At 43.5% G+C, this 19127-nt stretch overlaps 1 protein-coding gene across 1 annotated transcript in view; it reads right to left on the bottom strand.

The window, feature by feature from the left end:
* Pex7 (peroxisomal biogenesis factor 7) overlaps positions 1–18881 on the bottom strand; it is a 64840-nt gene extending 45959 nt beyond the window's left edge. Inside the window, exons 1-4 of the mRNA XM_006986107.4 lie at positions 18663–18881; positions 17028–17085; positions 15559–15709; positions 120–197 (exon numbers count right to left, since the gene is read on the bottom strand). Of these exons, the coding sequence (XP_006986169.1) occupies positions 120–197; positions 15559–15709; positions 17028–17085; positions 18663–18777 (402 nt within the window). The 5' untranslated portion in view covers positions 18778–18881. The remainder of the gene's footprint in view (positions 1–119; positions 198–15558; positions 15710–17027; positions 17086–18662) is intronic.
* Positions 18882–19127: the final 246 nt, after the last annotated feature.

Genomic DNA, 19127 nt, shown 5'->3' with positions numbered 1-19127 from the left:
TTTTGAAAAGAAAATCAATAGATCACATTTAAAGCTACAGAATATTTTAGAAAATAAAATATTTCAGTGGGAGCTTGGGAGGGAACTAATTGTTTTTAAATGCAGTATTGGTGACATACCACTTTGACAGTCTGATCCCAGGAGCCAGACACCACAAGCTGTTCACCTCTGGTTTGGCTCCAGTCAACACTATACACCTAAAAAAACAAAAATTCCTAATGTTTAGAAAGCAAAACAGCATCAAGTTAAATGTTGTACTTTAGCACTTTATAACAGTGTCAACCTGCAACTCACTGTATTAAAATATTAAGTGCTTCCCATTTCTACATGGTGTCTGAAAACCAGGAAGGTGATCCCGTCCATTCTCCCATGCTCACTCCTTGGAGGTTGATTCCACTCTGCCTTAATAGAAGTCTACAGTTTCCAAACCTCCTTCACCGAGACAAGCTGTACACACTTTAAATCCACCAACTGATCATTACAAAGAAATGTCAAAGCAGATAAGAAAGCCATCTTAAAGCCGGGCTTTAATCCCAGCACTCAGGAGGCAGAGGCAGGTGGATCTCTGTGAGTTCATGGTCAGCCTGGTCTACAGAGTGAGTTCAAAGACAGCTAGGGTTACACAGAGAAACCCTGTCTTGGAAAAAAAAAAGAAAGTCAGCTTGCTTCCCCAGTGTTCATCAGAAAGCATTAACTCAATTACTCTCCCCCCCTGGCCTTCCTCAGAACAAATGTTCATAGGAGCCAGCAGGCCTTTCGACCCCCTGGCAGGCAGCTTTGGTGATTCAGCTGTGTTACTCCCATGCACACTCCTGCATCTCAGTGAACTAGTTCAAATAAGGCATCGGAAAACTTACAGTTTTCATTCTATCACTATCTACAATAAATTATATACACATCGCTACTGTAACTTGCATTCAATGACATATGTGCCTAATTATCCTTTATGAGAGTAGTCCAGACACACACCTGAGCTTATCATTATTACTAGCCAGCAGGCTATTTTGCGTCTTAAAACTCTACCTCCTACATATGAGTTGCAAATATCAGTGTTTGGGGTTTGTTGTGAAGTGGCTGCGGGGGAAACATCAGTAATACTGATCTGGACTTTATTTTAAATTTTGATGTTTTGTCATTTAAGACATTGTGGGGGTCTGAATAAGAACGGCCCCCCCATAGGCTCATATATTTGAACACTTATTTGCCAGGCAGTGGAACTGTTTGACAGGATTAGAGGATTAGAAGTGTGGCCTTGTTGGAAGAAGAGTGTCACTAGGGGTGGGTTTTGAGGTTTCAAAGGCCCACACTAGGCCCAGTCTCTCCCTCCCAAGGACCACAATGGAGCTCTCAGCTACTGCTCCAGTGCCAGCCTGCATGCCGCCATGCTCCCCGCCATGATGACAATGGACTAAACCTCGGAAACCACAAGCTTTCTTTTGTAAGGGTTGTCTTGGTCATGGTGTTTCTTCACAGTAATAGAACAGTGGCTAAGACATGGAATCCGAATAAGTCAAACTTAGAACAGTGGTAGTTATCGGCTAGGGGGCATAGAGGTAGAAGTGACTTTGGCCAAAAGGTAAACTTTCAGTTACAAAATCAATACATTCTAGCAATACAAGGCACAGCATATTAACAACAGTTAATCATAGCATATGCCTAAGAGATGCTAAGGAAATTGATCTTAAATGTTCTCTCCATACACACATAAAATGGTCACTATGTTAAGTGATGATTAATTTAATTAACTTTATTGTAGGAATCATAACTCAGGGCATACTCAGTGGTTAGGTAAGTATGCCTTACCTAAAAACACTGCTGTTTGCATTAAATATAAATTATATTTATTTGTTAACTATAGGTCAGTAAAATTGGTGCGGGTAAATGAGTGGATATATAGTAAGTTCAAGGTCAGCCAAGGCTACATAATGAGACAATGTCTCGAATACTAAACAAACAAAGTGCTTCGCTTTGTCTTTTGGGTTTTTGTTTTGCTTACTTTTTGAGATAGGGTTTCTCCAGGTAGCTGGCTGTCCTGGAACTCACTCTGTAGACCAGGTTGGCCTGGAACTTAAGAGATCAGCCTTCCTCTGCCTCCGGCATGCTGGGGTTAAAGCCATTCACAATCATTGCCCAGCTTTCGTTTTGTTTTCCCAGACAAACAAACTGTATTAACAGAACATCCTGAGTGCTTCACACTCACACTAGTCCACCGCGTCCACTGCCAATGTCCACGCCAGAGGGGAAAACAAACAACCCCAAAGTAAGGAAGACAGTGACACCAGAGATCGTCCACTGGCCTCTAAGTGCAAGTGTACCAACTCTGACATGAACTCATACACAGATGCACACCCACATATGCAAAAAATTCAATTCAATGAAATTTAAATTCAAAACAGACCTAAGTACAAAAGGAGTACTGTGGTGGTTTGAAAGAACATGACCCCCAAAGGGAGTGGCACTAATGGGAGGTGTGGCCTTGTTGGAGTGGGTGTGGTCTTGTTGGAGGAAGTGTGTCACTGTGGAGGCGGGCTTTAAGGTCTCATATATGCTCAAGCCACACCCAGTGAGCCAGTCTACTTCCTGTTGCCTGCATATCAACATGTAGCAGCTCCTTCTCCAGCACCATGTCTGCCTGCATGCCACTATGCTCCCTGCCATGATAATAGATTAAACCTCTGAAACTGTAAGCTACCCCAATTAAATGTTTTCCTTTGTAAGAGTTGCTGTGGTCATGGTGTCTCTTCACAGCAATAGAAACCCTAAGACAAGTACTGTGGTGGAAGAATTGGCTTGATACTCAGAGAGCAGGCTCCAGCAGAACATGGGGATGGCTAAAATGTTCGTAGGCTTAAAAAGCAGAAGTGAATCGGTGACTTCGGCAGAGATACTGCCAAAGACATAAACAAGGCTGGGCATGGTTAGCACATGCCTATGAACCCAGTACTCAAGAGGTAGAGGCAGTACTCATGAGTTTAAAGCCAGCCTAGGCTGCATAGTAAGACCCTATCTCAAAGAGAGAAAAAAATATATAAATAGGAAGATTCAGTACCCAGGGATTAGGACTAGGAAACACTAAAAGATAAAACCAAGGTTTCAGGCAATTGTGAGTGAGCATGGTATTTATAAAGTAGAAGATTGGAGGAAGGACGATAATATGAAACTACATGTTCTGAGTGTCTAGGACAAATGGGCAATGACCTCAAGTTCTAAAAACAGTTCACAGCCTGAGAGATACTTAGAGATATAGCTGCAAAGAGAAACCTGGGCTCCAATGAACTAGCCTCAAGTCAATTCACTCATCCTGTCAACAGACACTAATACCTAGAAGTAAGGGCATGAAGCTGAAGTGGTTGGAATGCCAGACGAGAGGAGCCCCAGTGAACCTCACACTTTAGTAAGAGAAGATGCCTATAAACACATAAACATAAAAGTGTGTTATTTTCTATAAACTATGAAGAAAAGTACAGCAGAATACCAAGACTTAACAAGCGCAGCCAGTTACTTCTCAATACAATGAGCAGGGAAGAACCTGCCCAGCAGAGACCTGAGCAAAATAAAATATTAGCCTTTGGGGAGAGGGAGCAGGGGAAGACTTGAAGCAAGGGAAAGCCTGCCCTCCCCCCAGGGACAGAGAGCCAAGAACTAAGAGGGAACATCTTAGCAGCCATGCCTAAATTTGCTGATGCCTTGACGTGAGCGACTGTCATCAACCATTAGCTACCACTTGAGAGAACAGCAACTTCTGACTACCTTCACCATCCATTCCTGCTTGTTTTTATGCAGTCCAGCCTTTATCCAGCCCGCATGAAAGCATATTTCTAAGTGCAGATTAATGTCACTGCCCTGTCCAAAGCCTTTCAACATTATGTGGCCTCTGCAGCCTGTCAGTCTCACTCAGCACTCTGTGAGATTCATCCATGATGATCTGCACTGCCCAAAGGTCGAAATCATGCAAAACTGTGCGTGGCTTTGGACCGCACACATGCCAGCAAAGAGAGTGTAAACAGGGACTAAAGAGAGTGGTTGCTTCTGGGGGAAAAGGGAAGGCAAAGACAAAAGGGAGAATCACAGATATGAAGAGGGAATCGGGGACGCCCCAAAAATAAGTGACGCTTTGTTTATTAAGCTGCATGGCAAATGTTTAAGTGTCCAATGCACCATTTCTACATCTTCCATATACTTTATACATATGAAATATTTCATAACAACACAAGAAATCAGCGATGCCTTCCCATTTACCTTCACTCAATGGCCAAATGCTGTGTTCCAAGCCAAATGGCCAAATGCTGTGTTCCTCCAGCATCTCTGCCTCCAGCACCTCTACCTCCATCCTCTCTGCCTCCAGCACCTCTACCTCCATCCTCTCTGCCTCCAGCACCTCTACCTCCATCCTCTCTGCCTCCAGCACCTCTGCCTCCAGCACCTCTGCCTCCAGCACCTCTGCCTCCATCCTCTCTGCTTTGCCTTTTACTCTGCTGCTCTCCCTTTTCTGCCTGATTCTGCATCCCTATTCTCCTCAGATTCAGGAATGCTCTTCCTGCCCCTGCCCAGACAAGTCTCCTCATCTGCAGCACTGTGTCCACGCTCAGCTCTGTCACAGTCAATTCATGGGGCAAGCAAGAACCCCAGAGGACAAGGTCGTGGCAGACCTGCTCACTTCCCCAGCTGGGCCAAGCCGGTACCTCACACTCAGCAGAGCTATGAGGAGCTCTTGGAATGCAGTCCAACCCTGACTGGAAGCACATCTTGGTCTTTGTGTGCTCGTCTGTTTCTTCTCTGTCCCCAGTTCCCCCCACCACCATCACCAGAAGCATGAGCATCGCAAACAGTCAAATTAAATATAAATAAAGAAAAGATGTGCAGTATCTGAGTTTGAGTTTTCAAAGCAGGGCACTATAAAGGCCTATCTTAAGAAATCACTCTTGGCACTGAATCAATTAACTGGCAAAACAGGAGAGAAAAACAAACCAAAAGTCACCAGCAGTATTTTGTGCCACTTTACCAAAGCTGCCCTTCATCAAAACCAGTATGAAAGGATGTATTTTATGACTGATTCCAACTCCCAAGAGCTCATGTTAATCTGCCCTAAAGCAGTGCCCTTTTGTAAGTTGGTCTACTTAATTAAAATAGTCAAAGAGGAACTTGCCCAGAATTTTCACTTACCCACATGAATGCCAAGGAAGGAACAGTGACTTTTAATTACTGAGTGATTAAAGGGGGCTCTATATTTCTTTTCCTGTAGGACACACTTTGAATCTTTTTCATTATGGAAATTTGACAGTGTATATAAAGCTACACAGCATTTCCCAGCTGTCAATATTTTGTCCATCATTTTGTCCATCTTCTTCACTGTTTGCATTACCGACTGACTGGTGGCCAGAATACTTTACAATCAGATCAATTCACTCATAAGTACTTCTGCAGATAAGGACTTGCTTTCAACTTTAGCACAAAGTCATATGTATCCCTAAGAAGATTAACAGTGGCTCCCTGACAGCATCTAGTAGTATATAGCTGTAATCCTCTGACTGTCAGAAAAATAGCATGTACAGCCTGAGCCGTGGCTGTTGAGTCCCTTCTGGGCTAAGATGGCATGCCCCTTCCCACTCTGCTTTCTCTCCCCACCTCCCCATGACCTCTATCTGCTGAAGGAATGAAGTTGTTCACCCTGCACAAGGCCCCACACGCTGGATGTGCCCATTTCCTCATGGCAGTCCATCACGCTTCCTATTTCCTTGAAATTGGAAGTTAGATCTGGAGACTTAATCAGATTCAGCTCAATTGTTTCGGCTTCCTATTGAATCAGGAGGCAGATAACTTCTGATTGGCCCACTTTCCGTGATCCTAGGTTGTTCAGAGGATGTTTCAATCTTGTGTTGATGGTTTTAGCATCTGCAGATGACCCTCTCTCAGAGTCACTACTTCATTAGAGGCCACTAAGTGCCAGTGTGCTGCCGCTTTCCTTCTGCATATGTTTCACAGGATTCTACTCTAAGGAATTTTCTAATCAACGTCTTGTTTGTTCCACAACAAATTCCTACAGAGAAGGCAAGACCTGCCATGATTCCTCATTAATTATCAGAAAAAAGGAGTTGGCAATCCTATTAATCTTTAACAGTGGTAACTTTCTTCTGATTATCACCATTTCATGTAAAAAAAAATACACACATGATTGTGTGGATCTGTGTGTGTGTATTCAGTGTTTTCATTTGTTCTTGCCAGTGTTCAGACTGTGTGATCTTTGGCCACGGAGAGTCCCTTCAAATCATCTCTTCTCAACTTTGGCCATGGCTCCAAAGTCTTCTCACAGCTTTCTTGTTTTCTGACACAAGAAAAGATGTCTTAGATTCCTCGTGTCTACTCCTATCCAGTCCTAGAATTAGTGACTTCTCCAAAGCCCACTGCGCGTGCTAGAAGACAAGTTAGAAGCTGCCTCTAGGCACTAAGGAAGCTCACTGCTGAAGAGGAGGGAGTGCTTCTCTTTACAGGGCCAAGACCCAGGAAATACACATTTTGAACAGAGGAAAAATAAGTCACAAGTTTACGCAGCTAGTTCACCCCCCATTTTAAGATAAATGTCCTATATATCTTCTTTATTCCCAAACCTCTTTTCTCTCACAGTAAAATGGTTGGTTTCAATGGCACGACTGTTGTTAAGCATCATCTTATGATACACAGATGAGACTTTCAAAGTAACGACACTGATTTTTCTGAATGAGGTTTAAAATTTCTTTCCATTCATGAGACAAACCACACCAGAGATGGCAATCACACCACCATACTTTTAAAGTCACTGGAAAGAATGGTTTCCAACACTTGACTATGGTCAGCTACCAGGCCCTAGGCAATTTCTTTAGTATTGCCTTTTTTGTCCTGCTTTAAATTGTGATTTTGAATTTTCTCAAACATTTTCTAATTTTGTAAAATTATAGTGAGTTATAATTAGAGAAATCTCACTTCCATTTCTGTATCGGTGCCCCTTTTCTCCCACTTGCTCTACATGCAACAGATATTGTTAGTTTTAGAACTGCATTTCCATTGGTTCTTTTGAAATTAATATATAGCATATATTTGTAACAAATAAAGCAAATAATTTAAACTATTAGCTGTGTCTATTAAACTATATTCTTCTTATATAAAATCTAAGTATTATATATCTTAAAACAATTCTTCCATGAGATAAACTTTATATGAGCTTATAACAAAACTAAAAGTAATTTCCAGTTTCATATAAAGTTATAAAATAAGACTGAATAAAGGCAGTCTTGGTGACACATTCCTATAATCACAGCATTTGAGAGGCTGAGGTAGGAGAGTCCTGGGTTCAAAGTCATTCTTGGCTACATAGCAACTTCAAGACCAGCCTATGCTACACAGCCATTGTGGTAGTTTGAATGTAATTTGGCCACCATAATCTCATAGGAAGTGGCACTATTAGGAGATGTGCCTTTGTTGGACTGGGTATGGCCCTTGTTGGAGGAAGTGTGTCACTGTGGGGGCAGGCTTTGAGGTTTCCTATGCTCAGGATACCGCCCAGTGCCTCAGTTGACTTCCTGTTGCCTGCAAGATGTCGGACTCATAGCTACTACTCCAGCACCATGTCTACCCGCATGCTGCCACGCTCCCTGTCATGATGATAATGAACTGAACCTCTGAAACTGTAAGCGAGCCACCCCAATTAAATGTTTCCTTTATAAGAGTTACTGGGGGTCATTGTGTCTTTTCACAGCAATAGAAACCCTAACTTAAGACAGCCATCAGAGACTTCGTCAAAAAAAAAAAAATTTAAAGACTGAATAGTTCTCCTACATATGTCTCCTAACGGATTCTACAACAGGAGATGGAGTTCTAATTCTTATCTATGACTCCCTGGCTAACCCGCTCTAGTGTTGACACCCACACTGAGTGCATGAGAAAGATGACAGATACAGTAGCAATGATCATGCATGAAAACCCTCCTCTACTCAAACATTTTGTTACAGTTTCTATCTAGCTAAAAGCACCATTTTCTCTTCTTTGACGTTTAAAAGAAAGTTTTGAGATTGGATAAATGCAATATGAATAAAAACGAGGTCCTGGTTTCATTTCTGTGGCTGTGAAAAACACCTTGACCAAAAACAACATCGGGGAGGGGAGGGTTTGTCCTGCAGTTCCAGGGTACAGTCCATCGTTTCAAGGCATCAAGGCAGGACGGAACTCAAACAGCTGGTCACATCATAGTTGCGGTCAGGAGTGAAGAGAGACCAAGCGTTTGATGCCCGCTTGCTGCTCTCCTGACACTGCTCAGGACCCCGTGCCTGGGGACCAGTGCTGCCCACCAGGGGCTGGAAGCTCTAGAACCCCCTACAGGCCACCCTGATCTCCATAACTCCTCATTAAGATGCTTGCTCTTCCAGGGTGACTCTAGGCTGTGTCGAGTTCATAGTTAACACTAACCCACACGGCTATTAAAGGTTCTTTAAGTTGACATTCTATTATAATCTCTAAAACATTGGGCAGCAAACACATCAAGATCATCAGAATCGCATGCCTATGGAGCTAAAGCAGTGATTTCCTAACAACACTACACATTGGAGTCATCTGGGACTCCTTAACCCTGACAACTTGCTCCACACCCCAGACAGTGTAACCTGAGCATGAAAACATTTTAATGCATCCTAGGCAATGCTCAACGTCCAGCAAAGTTTGAGAACAACTAAATTAAGTATTTTGCATATCTTTTTCACATTAAATCTGGACATTTCAAATGTCGGAATTGTAGTACAGGCCTATCTAATAGCTGGCAGCGGAAGCAGATGAAGGGGGGGATTATATCTACTTCTTCAGCCGGTAGCCATTAGATAGGACCATACTATACTTGGGCTGCACAGGGAAATGACCCATACTCACTTTCCCAACTTCCTCTCCCACCAATGTACCACACACTGCTTGCTCCGTCAAACCAAGCAAGTCAGTTTGCTGGCATGACCCCAAGCTACTGCAGATTATCATACAAGTCTCAGACATTCCTGATGCATAGTATGTGCTACCGGGACAGGCATGCTAGCACTCGGAATACAGTGCAGATTTTAAAATACTACATGCTGCTCCTCGAAGTGATGGCAGACACTACATCCTACTGGCTGTAAAATACAAAGAAGGCTGATTAGTTTTCCCTTCAGTTTCTAAATTTTAAACTGCCATTTTAAAGTCCACTAAAATCCACATGTAGCAATCTACTCTGAAATAAATGGCCGACTGTGACTAAATATGCAAAGGGAAATATATCATGCTGATGTTTTGCTATAGTTATTACAATCTTTTAAAAGAGAACAAGAGAAGCTGGAGTATAGCTCTGCAGTAACGTGCTTGTCTAACATGCACAGGGAACTGGGTTTATCACCAGCATCACCGAAAATGGAAACATGAAAAGGGAAAAAAAATCTCTTTTGTGGAGAAATCTTTTGTGCAGTTTTAAGTATAAACATGTCTAAAGGGACCACACTAGTGTTAAATACATGACTGATTTTTTTTTTTTTTTGAATTTTCAAGACAAGGTTTCTCTGTGTAGTTTTGCACCTTTCCTGGGACTCACTTGGTAGTCCAGGCTGGCCTCAAACTCATAGAGATCCGCCTGGCTCTGCCTCCCGAGTGCTGGGATTAAAGGCGTGCGCCACCACCACCTGGCACATGACTGATTATTGTTCTATACTAATATTTTATTAGTATCCATATATATATATATATATATATATATATATATATATATATATATATCTGTCATTATCAAAGGGTAGATGTTATTAATTCACATTTTAAAGACTTAAATTACATGGCACATTATTACTCTAAATAAATAAAGGCCACTTCTCTGTGACAGAACACTGACAGTGGCACACTCAGCGCAAAGATCAGCTTTTATAAGCACCTGAAAACTACACATCTTGAAAATTAAAAATCCAAGCTGGGATGTAGCTCAATTGGTAGAGCGTCCGCCTGGCACGCATGAGGCCGTGGGATCTGAGTTCCATTTCCAGTGTCACATCCTCTTGCCATGGCCAGACAGACGGCAATCCCAGCATTCAGGAGGCAGAGACAAGAGGATGAGAGGTTCACGTTGCAGGCTAGCCTGGACCAAACTGTCAAGAAAGAGAGAGGGAGAGAGGAGTGGGGAGACTGATTCGGGAAGTGGACAAGCCTCGCTATTCAGCAAGGAGAACTACTTTTCAGAGTTTTAAGACTGTACCGGCAAACTGAGAGTGAGGAACTGGAGTAAGCATTTCTGCACCCACCTTGAAGGCCACTTTACCTCGGTTTCCATAGCACAGTGCTGCCATAAGTCAGGAAGCAGAGGAATCAGAATTCTCAGTTCATCTGCTGAACTCTGCATTCTTTCCTGTTCTTCCACCCCTGTTATATTCGGCACTGACTAAGGCAAAGTCATTTTATGGAGCTTAAAAGATGTAACAGCCTCTGCAGACACCAGTTAAACAACACTGAGAAGAATCGGATTCCAGCTTTGATATTAGGTTTGGTGGCAAGCACCTTGACCCACCCAGCCATCTCTCCCACCACCTCTCTTTGGTTCTAACAAGCCCTTCAATCCTCAAGGCCTAACCCCACCTAAATCTTGGCGTTCCCCTTTTCGCTCCATCTGAAGTTGACTGTCGGACATTCCTCTCCCAGGAGGAACGCAGGAGAACAAGATGGACGGGAAGACTGGTGGAGGACAAAGGATACAGTGGAGAAATTGGAGGGGGAATTGAAGTATGTGTGAAAACCCCATGTAGGAAACCTACTACCCTACAAGCTAATTTTTAGAGTTAAAATTAAATACAAGAAGTCAAGTACCTAGAGACAGGCATGGTGGTGCACGCCTATAATCCCAGCACTCAGGAGGCAGAGGCAGGAGGATCTCTGTGAGTTTGAGGACAGCTGGTCTGCAGAGTGAGTTCCAGGACAGTCAGAGCTGTTACACAGAGAACCTTGTCTCAAAAAAACAAAAACGAAAAAGAAAGAAGTCAAGTGTCTAGAGAAATGCAGTGTTTTATTTTCCCAATCTCACTATGAAAGCACATACCATTAGCTCATATTTAGTCAGTGCTAGCTAGAGTTGAAACATCCCTAAGACCCTGACCTAAACTACTCCTGTACTCAGTTTAGAAATGAAGAGACTGGGGCTTAGGAAAAACAAATAATATATCCAAGGTTACTCTGCATACAAGTTATGAACTCAAAGCCCAGGGTACCAAAGCCATGATGTGCATCCTGCATCCTTGTTTAACTTAGCTGCACAGGAGACAATCCATTGCTTGTTGTTTTACTTTGTAATGTAGCTTTCCTGAATACACTGGTGAAAAAAACAGGAACTGTCTGTGCTCACTCCGTTACAAATTTATTCCACAAATAGACGTTAGTTTCTGACCTGGAATTATTTCGTTTCTTAGTACTCAGAATATGCAATGGACTTGCATCCCTCCTTTCCTCACCACTCTCAGACTCATGTGTTGAAATCATGGCCACCAATCTGATGTGAAGAGGTGGGTCCTTCAGGAGGTAGCTAGATAGGAAGGGTAGAGTCCTCATGAATGGGGTGAGTGTCCTTATAAAAGGGATTCCCACCAGGCATGGTGGCTCAGGACTATAATCCTAACCCTTGGGAAACAGGGCCAACAGTGAGTCCCAGGCCAGCCTGGTCTACAGGACTAAGAATAAGACTTTACCTCTGTTGGGCTGGAACCCTGACTCTCCCTTGCACAATCTGGGAAACCTCGTCTGCCCTACCTCCCCCCACCCCACCCGTGATGAGAAAACTCTGAACAAAGGAATGACACCCAAGTGCCCGCCTAGGACCTAGCTTTTTTTTTTTTTTTTTAAGATTTATTTATTATTATGTATACAGAAGAGGGCGCCAGATCTCATTACAGATGGTTGTGAGCCACCATGTGGGTGCTGGGAATAGAACTCAGGACCTCTGGAAGAGCAGTCAGTGCTCTTAACCTCTGAGCCATCTCTCCAGCCCTAGGACCTAGCTTTTGACCATACTTGGGCACAGTCCCAGCTCTTGACTGGTACATCATCATCACCCCTAGCCTAAGGTCTATAAAATCTCCCCGTCTTAGCCTGGGCATGACTTCTCTGGCCCCATTCTTTAGGACCAGTGAACCCGCCCAAGAGCCATGCCCAATAAACCTGCATTTATCTGTTCTTAAGTTGGTCTGCCCTGGCCTTTTGTGTAGGCAGAAACATATCAACCTCAAACAATCAAACAAACAAAACTAGGGATTCTTTACCCTCTTCTATCACGTGATGAGACAATAGGATCATGTCAACGGCAGGAAGAAGGCTGAACTTGATCTTGTGGCACTCTGACCTTGAACTTCAGTTCTAGAACTATGATAGATTTCTGTTGTCTACAAGCTACTCCTCCTGGAGTACTGGGTGTAGGTGACTAGTGAGTTTTCTTGGCTTACTACATATTCTAGTACTAATCATAGACACCCTGCTCCTCAACAGCAGCCCACACTAACACACAAGTCAGTATCAACACGTGAGTGTGCACTGAAAAAAAACATCCAAAAAGGCTGTTGGTTCACATAAACAAGCAAATCAGTAAAGGTAATAATAATACTAGTAGTAATCAAACAATAAATTTGTAAGAGCCACTTTTAGCTAACAACCAAAGTGTTCATCAAACGTTACCCTGCGGGGTCTAGAGAGATGGCTCAGTGGGTGTTCGCTGCACAAACATGAGAACATGAGTTCTAATCCCCAGGACACCATAAAAGGTGGGGTGTGGCTGTGCACCTGTAACCCCAGTTCTGGGGGGTGGAGGGCAGACACAGGAGGATCACTGGAGCCTCCTGGCTGCTAGGCTAGCTCTGAGTTCGGTGAGAAACTCCGTCTCAAAGAAATAAGGAGGAAAGTGATAGAAAAGGACACCCAGAATCCTCCCTCTGGCCTCTGCACACACGCTCAAACACACAACATACATGCCACCCACCCACACACACACACACACACACGCACTCGAACACATAACATACATGTTGCACACATACATTGCACACACAAACAAATAATATACGTGCCACTCCCACACACTTGAACACACATGTGCACATATATAACATACATGCCCCCCCAATAAAATACATACCTAAATAAAACGTAATGTTTAAAACTTATGAGAGGAAAACAATCCAGAATAGTACACACATACACACAGCACAAAACAAAGTATGTCTTCAACTCAAAACAAAACAATTCATAATTAGAGAATAAAGGAAACAGACTCAACCCCAGCTCACATACCAAAGATCTAGTGCTTTCTCTGTGATCCCAAAGTCACCCCACCCTGAGACACGACATGGCAAGGGAAGCTGCATGACCATTTCAGAAAATGTCACCAGAACTAAAGGCTCAAGACTGTGGGGTACCGATCACGACATTTCAGAATCTATTAAATGCAGGACATTAAAGAGACAGAGGAGTATCAAAGGAGAATTCTAGAAGGGCAGAAGTAGTGTCAGCTGAGGACAAGATGAAGAAATGCCAAGTTTCCTAAAGAGGAAAACCAAAGGGACATGATGGCTATTTCCAAAGTTTCTCTCCAGGGGAAGAAGGTGTGGGCTGAGGTTCACCTCTTCAGAGAAGGGTGTGAAGCAAAGATTGGCGGCAATAGGAAGTAGATTTGAGCACCAGAGAAGCCATTTTTCTGACCATTATTAAGACAATTTAAAAGTCAAATACATTAGCTCCTGAAATAGAAAAATCCATAAAGATTGGGTGATCAGCCATCAGGGACATTCTATACAGAATTTCTTAGAGATTGTACAGAGACCACTGGTTATATGAAAATGGTCTATACATTCAGTACACGTTTGCTTTAACATACATTAAAAACAAATGAATATATACAGCTATGAACCCGATGGCTCATGACTATTACTTTTGGAGCAGACAAAACAGTAATTAAAGATAAAGGTGGTGGAGCATGGCTTTAATCCCAGCACTCAGGAGGCAGAGTTAGGTGGATCTCTGTGAGTTCGAGGCCAGCCTGGTCTACAGAGCAAGATCCAGGACAGGCACCAAAACTACACAGAGAAACCCTGTCTAGAAACAAAACAAAACAAAAGATAAAGGAAAACATTAAAGCAGGCACACCATTTCCTGTAACTAGATCTTACCTCATGATCTACTCCTTCATTCTATCATTTACATAAATAATCAATAAAAGGCAACAAATTGTAAAAAAAAAAAAAAAAAAAATCCTGAGAGGAAAGAATAATTCTAAAGAAAAAAAGTTAAAACATTGAGTTATCTGTAACACAAGTTGTATAAGAAAAAGCAAAATAAGCAAGGCACGGTAGTTCACAGCTGTGATGGCAGCCCTTGGGACATGGAAGCAGGAACACCACCAGCTCAAGGTCATTTTCAGTTACACAGGGACCCCAAGCCAGTCTGGGCTACAAGAGCCCCTATCCAAGAAGTAACAAGAAAACTGTCAGCAAACTGATGGAACGTCACAGTGTCAGAGTTCGGGACCTGCTGCTCCGAAGGATGCTTTCCTTGAACACCCTGAAACCCGAGTTCCTCCTTCACCAAAGCTGCCATTACCCAGGGAATTTTCTAGAACCACAGTCATACACCAGCACACTACTCAAGGAGCCCTCCCAACACAAGAAAGTAAGAGAAAGCACTCATTATTTTTAGAACTAATTGTAGAAATACCGATTTTTTTAATAGCTCTAACAGTAGAATACTGGTTTTTTAAAATAACTGTAACCATGCATATAATGTTATCTAGGATGCTCACACAGCTCAATTTTTATCACAAAACACTAATGGTCTCCCATTTAATTAGTAAACACTTACTGAAGGCCTACAATGACACAAGCATAAATGTAGGTTAAAAATTTGAGAGCACATTTTCAAGTCTGCATCTGAAGGCTCCGTTGCTACTTTGAGGTTAAAACATTCAAGGTAAAACACCAAAAGAGAATGTCTTCATCACATTTCTTAAAACTTACGCATGCAGTTTGGTTCTTCTAAAGTCTAAACTATTTCCTAAGTCCATATTACACACACACACACACACACACACACACACACACACACACACACACACTACAAACAATGGATCTTAAATTTCCTTTAGTAAATTCAGCCTCCTGGTTGGTATTTGATGCTGCCACTTGAATGTATTCCGAGTCTCTCTAAGGCATAGGGACAGTCATGACACAGCCTGTGAACACCCCCCCCCCCTTAAGGCACTGCATGGCAGGGATGTTCACAGAGCACGAGAAACACCATGGCGCTCTGTGGAGGAAACGATGCCACAGTACGCTGCTGGAGGCACTGGTATTGCCTAGTGAGGAGCCTGACCTTTTCTTGTCTTGTCTTAGGCCAAGAGCTACTTAATGTTTGGATAATAAAATAGTAAGTGACATCTACTAAGAACAAGAGACATTAAAGCTTACCCTTGTCCCCTGAAAACATTTCCCCATGTTCATTCCCAAAGAGATTTCAACCAGAGTCTAAGAAAGGAAAGCAGTCATCCCAGAGATTCCCTCCTACCTCCTGAGTGTGTTCTTTGTAGACCTGGAGGGGCCCCGTGGGTTTGGCGGTGTCCCAGAGCTGTAGTGAGCCATCCCCGCTACAGGTGACAAGGACATGCTCATTGTTTTCACTCCAGGTAACATCAAACAATCCATCGTTCCAGTCAAAGCTACACCAGAATTTAAAAAAAAATACATGATCAGAAAACGATTAACAATCTCAAGTTTATCGTTAGTTTTTTTTTCCTTAGTTTTCCACATGTATTAACACACATTATCTCATCTGGTCTTCCAAACCACAAGAGATAAATAAAGCAGGTTCTTCCCAGAAACAGGTTCAGAAAGGCAGGAAGAATGGCCCAGGAAGTGCAGGTAGATAACTAGAAAGCTGAACTAACAGGAGGTTTGCAGCCACTAATATGATGCTAACTACTGAGGGCATGCTGCTTGCAGTAGCCTGTGACTCCCAGCATGCACCAGCAAGCGCTTCAAAATACTGAGACCAATAATTTTAAACACTCCCATAAATCTTTCCTCTGAGCTGTATGATACTTATTGCATAAATCTTTCACCTGGGCTGTGAACAGGAAGTCACATTCTAACAGAATCCCTCTTCTCTGCCTTTGACTAACCCTAATGAAGTATTATGAGTCCATCAATCAATATGGAAGACAGGTACAGAGAGAAGAGAAACACTGGGTAATCCATAAAATGGGCATTAGTTCTGGCTTGAGCAAAGCTAAATGATATTTAAGACAGCAAAGATGGGTGGGCCACAGACTACACTGTTTAAATTTAAAATATGCCGTTTTGGTTTCTGTCCTGGATCTCACTCTGTAGACCAGGCTGGCCTCAAACTCACAGAGATCCGCCTGGCTCTGCCTCCCAAGTGCTGGGATTAAAGGCATGCGCCACTATCACCCAGCAAAATATGCAGTTTCTAAATGGACACTAATAAGCTTGAGAATGTGCCATAAGCCTAAGTAGAAAAAATAATTTCTATATCATGCCAATGCAAAAGTTTCTTTTCATATCATAAATCAAAACCTATTAGCAGCAAATATTCAAAGGGGGATAGTATTAAGACTTTGACAGTGGTTGAGAATATACGTAAGCTTAATACTAATTCGAGCCACCACAGTGGTTTGTAGGCGAATGGCCCCCACAGGTCATACGTTTGAATACTCAGCCCCCAGTTGACAGAACTGTGTGGGAAGGTTTAGGAGGCGTGGTATTGTTGGAAGTAGTGTGCCACTGGGTGCAGGCTCTGAGACTTCAAAAGACTCGCCCCATTCCCAGCATGCATCTCTCTGCCTCCTAGTTGTGAATCGAGACGTGAGCTCTCAGCTGATCCTGCGCAGCTGTGCCCTGCTCTGTCACTACAGACTCGAACCTTCTGAGACCACAAACCCAAACTAAACACTTTCTTCTCTAAGTTGCCTCGGTCATGGTGTCTTACCACAGCAACAGAGAAGACAGACACTTTACCTTCTAAAAACCTGTAGTCCCGATTCATTTTGATCCAACACTAATAGGGTTCCACAGCCTACAGAGAAAAAAAAACAAAAATACGGTCATGCTGCTGAAGCTTCCAGGACACATCTAAGACAGAGCATGAGGCAAGGTGGACCTGCTTTAACTACCACAAATGTCCCTTAAAATAACTGTGACCACATAATCAAAAGGCCTACAAGTTACATAGTATGCCTGATTCATAAATATTCACTTACCTAATCTGGCCTGACTGAGATCCAGACACCAGCATAGGGGGAAAATACCCAAGTGCCAACTCAAAACAGGCCAGGTGCTAGGCACACAAACCTTTCAAGTTAGTGCTACCATCTCTACTGACAGAGGAGAAACTTTGTGCTTATAGACCCCCAAGACTGTGCTCCTGCCTTGACGATACATGTAAAACACATCTAATGTGGCATTTTGAGACAAAGTATTGGTGGAAATACCATATATTCTTTGGCCAAATGTTTAAAACAGTATTAATTTCAGTTATCTGCCAGCAATTAATTCTTTTTGATTAAAAAAAAACCGAATGTCTCTTTCTCTCCCCTGATGACCCTCCTCACTCTACTAATATCTGATCAAAGTGAATTAAGCTTACATGCGCACCCATGTGTTACTAGAGTCTTAAAAGAATTAAGCTTTGAGTTCGTGTGATCACTAAGATGTTTTCATTTGCAAGGTGTTAAAGTTCTTCCACTTAAACATGACTGATGAAAAAGTACCAATTCTAGGGCTGGAGAGATGCCTCACTGGCTGCTTGCAGAGGACCCTGTTTCTGGTCCCAGCACCCACTTGGTGACTAACAACCATCAGGAACTGCAGTTCCAGGGGATCCAACACCCTCTTTGAACCTCCTCTTCTGACCTTAGCAGGCATGGCTGTGGTTCGCAGACATGCATACAAGCAAAACACACACACACACCTCTAAAAAAAATAATAAATCTTAAATATACCAGCTCCTTATAAGGAACCTTTATAAGAGACTTAAAGTATTCATCCTAACCGGAGGCCAAGGACTGAAAACCTGACCATGCAAGCCCTAAGAGCTAATGGTGAAAACTCTAAGAAAATACGTTATTTATCACTGATTTTCAGAAACCATATTTTTTTTCTCCCTACGGTAGACAAAACAAATACTACGGATCACTGACATTATGCAATGGTTTGCCACACACTGTGTAAACAAGAGATGGGGTACGAGTTAAAAGAAGGCTAAATACATGGCTCGGGCGTCTGGACAGCTCTGCAAATTTCTCCATTCTCCATGAGAAAGCAAAAGGCGAGCACAGTACTTTTCTAGTCTTTTTTTTAAAAGACAGGGTCAGCGTCCCCCTACGTATAAGCTGAAGGTGGCTTTGAACTTGTGACTCTGTTGCCTCCACCTTCCAAGCGCTGAGAAGTGCATCCTTCCTTCTTAAGGAAGGAAAAAGACCAGCTGGAGATTTTCCCCTGGGCTCAAACGCCCACTGTCGGGAGAAGGGGACCTAGGAGGACGCGCCGGGCCTCTGTCTCCCCCTGGCGGTGGCGGGCGGCACCGCGCGCCCCCGGAAGCGCGTTCCCGCGCCCGCCCCGGCGGCGGCGACGGCGGCGCGGCCCCGGGCTCACCCGCGATGCCGTAGTTCTGCGCCGCGGCGCAGGCCAGGCGGCCCGGCAGGTACGGGGAGAACTCGGCGGCGTAGCCATGACGGCCCGGCACCCGCAGCGCCCGCACCGCGCTCATCCTGCCGGCCCGCAGCCACTGCGGAAACTGTCCCGAGGAAGAAGCACAGCGCGGCGGCGACTCTCGCAGAGGACTTAGGCGTCAGGGAAGGCCAGGCGGAAGTGAGGACGCGGACGCCCGGGATCCTACATTTTGATTGGGCCACATAGAAAAGGGAGCTGACGCCCAGGAGGCCATTTTTCTTTTGGGCAAAATTCCACGGATTAGCACTGGCTGAAATCAGCTGGCCCTCTAGACTTTATTCTAGACCTAAGGGGATAATTCCTTGAACTTTTAAAAAATTGCTATTCTGACACTTTCCTGATAATTACAACATAAAAGCCACGCGGGGCGGTGGTGGCGCACGCCTT

Source organism: Peromyscus maniculatus, chromosome 16 (assembly GCF_049852395.1).
Source record: "Peromyscus maniculatus bairdii isolate BWxNUB_F1_BW_parent chromosome 16, HU_Pman_BW_mat_3.1, whole genome shotgun sequence".
Classification (NCBI taxonomy): Eukaryota; Metazoa; Chordata; class Mammalia; order Rodentia; family Cricetidae; genus Peromyscus; species Peromyscus maniculatus.
Note: the sequence above shows the minus strand (reverse complement) of the source record. Positions and strands in the feature narration are given on the sequence as shown.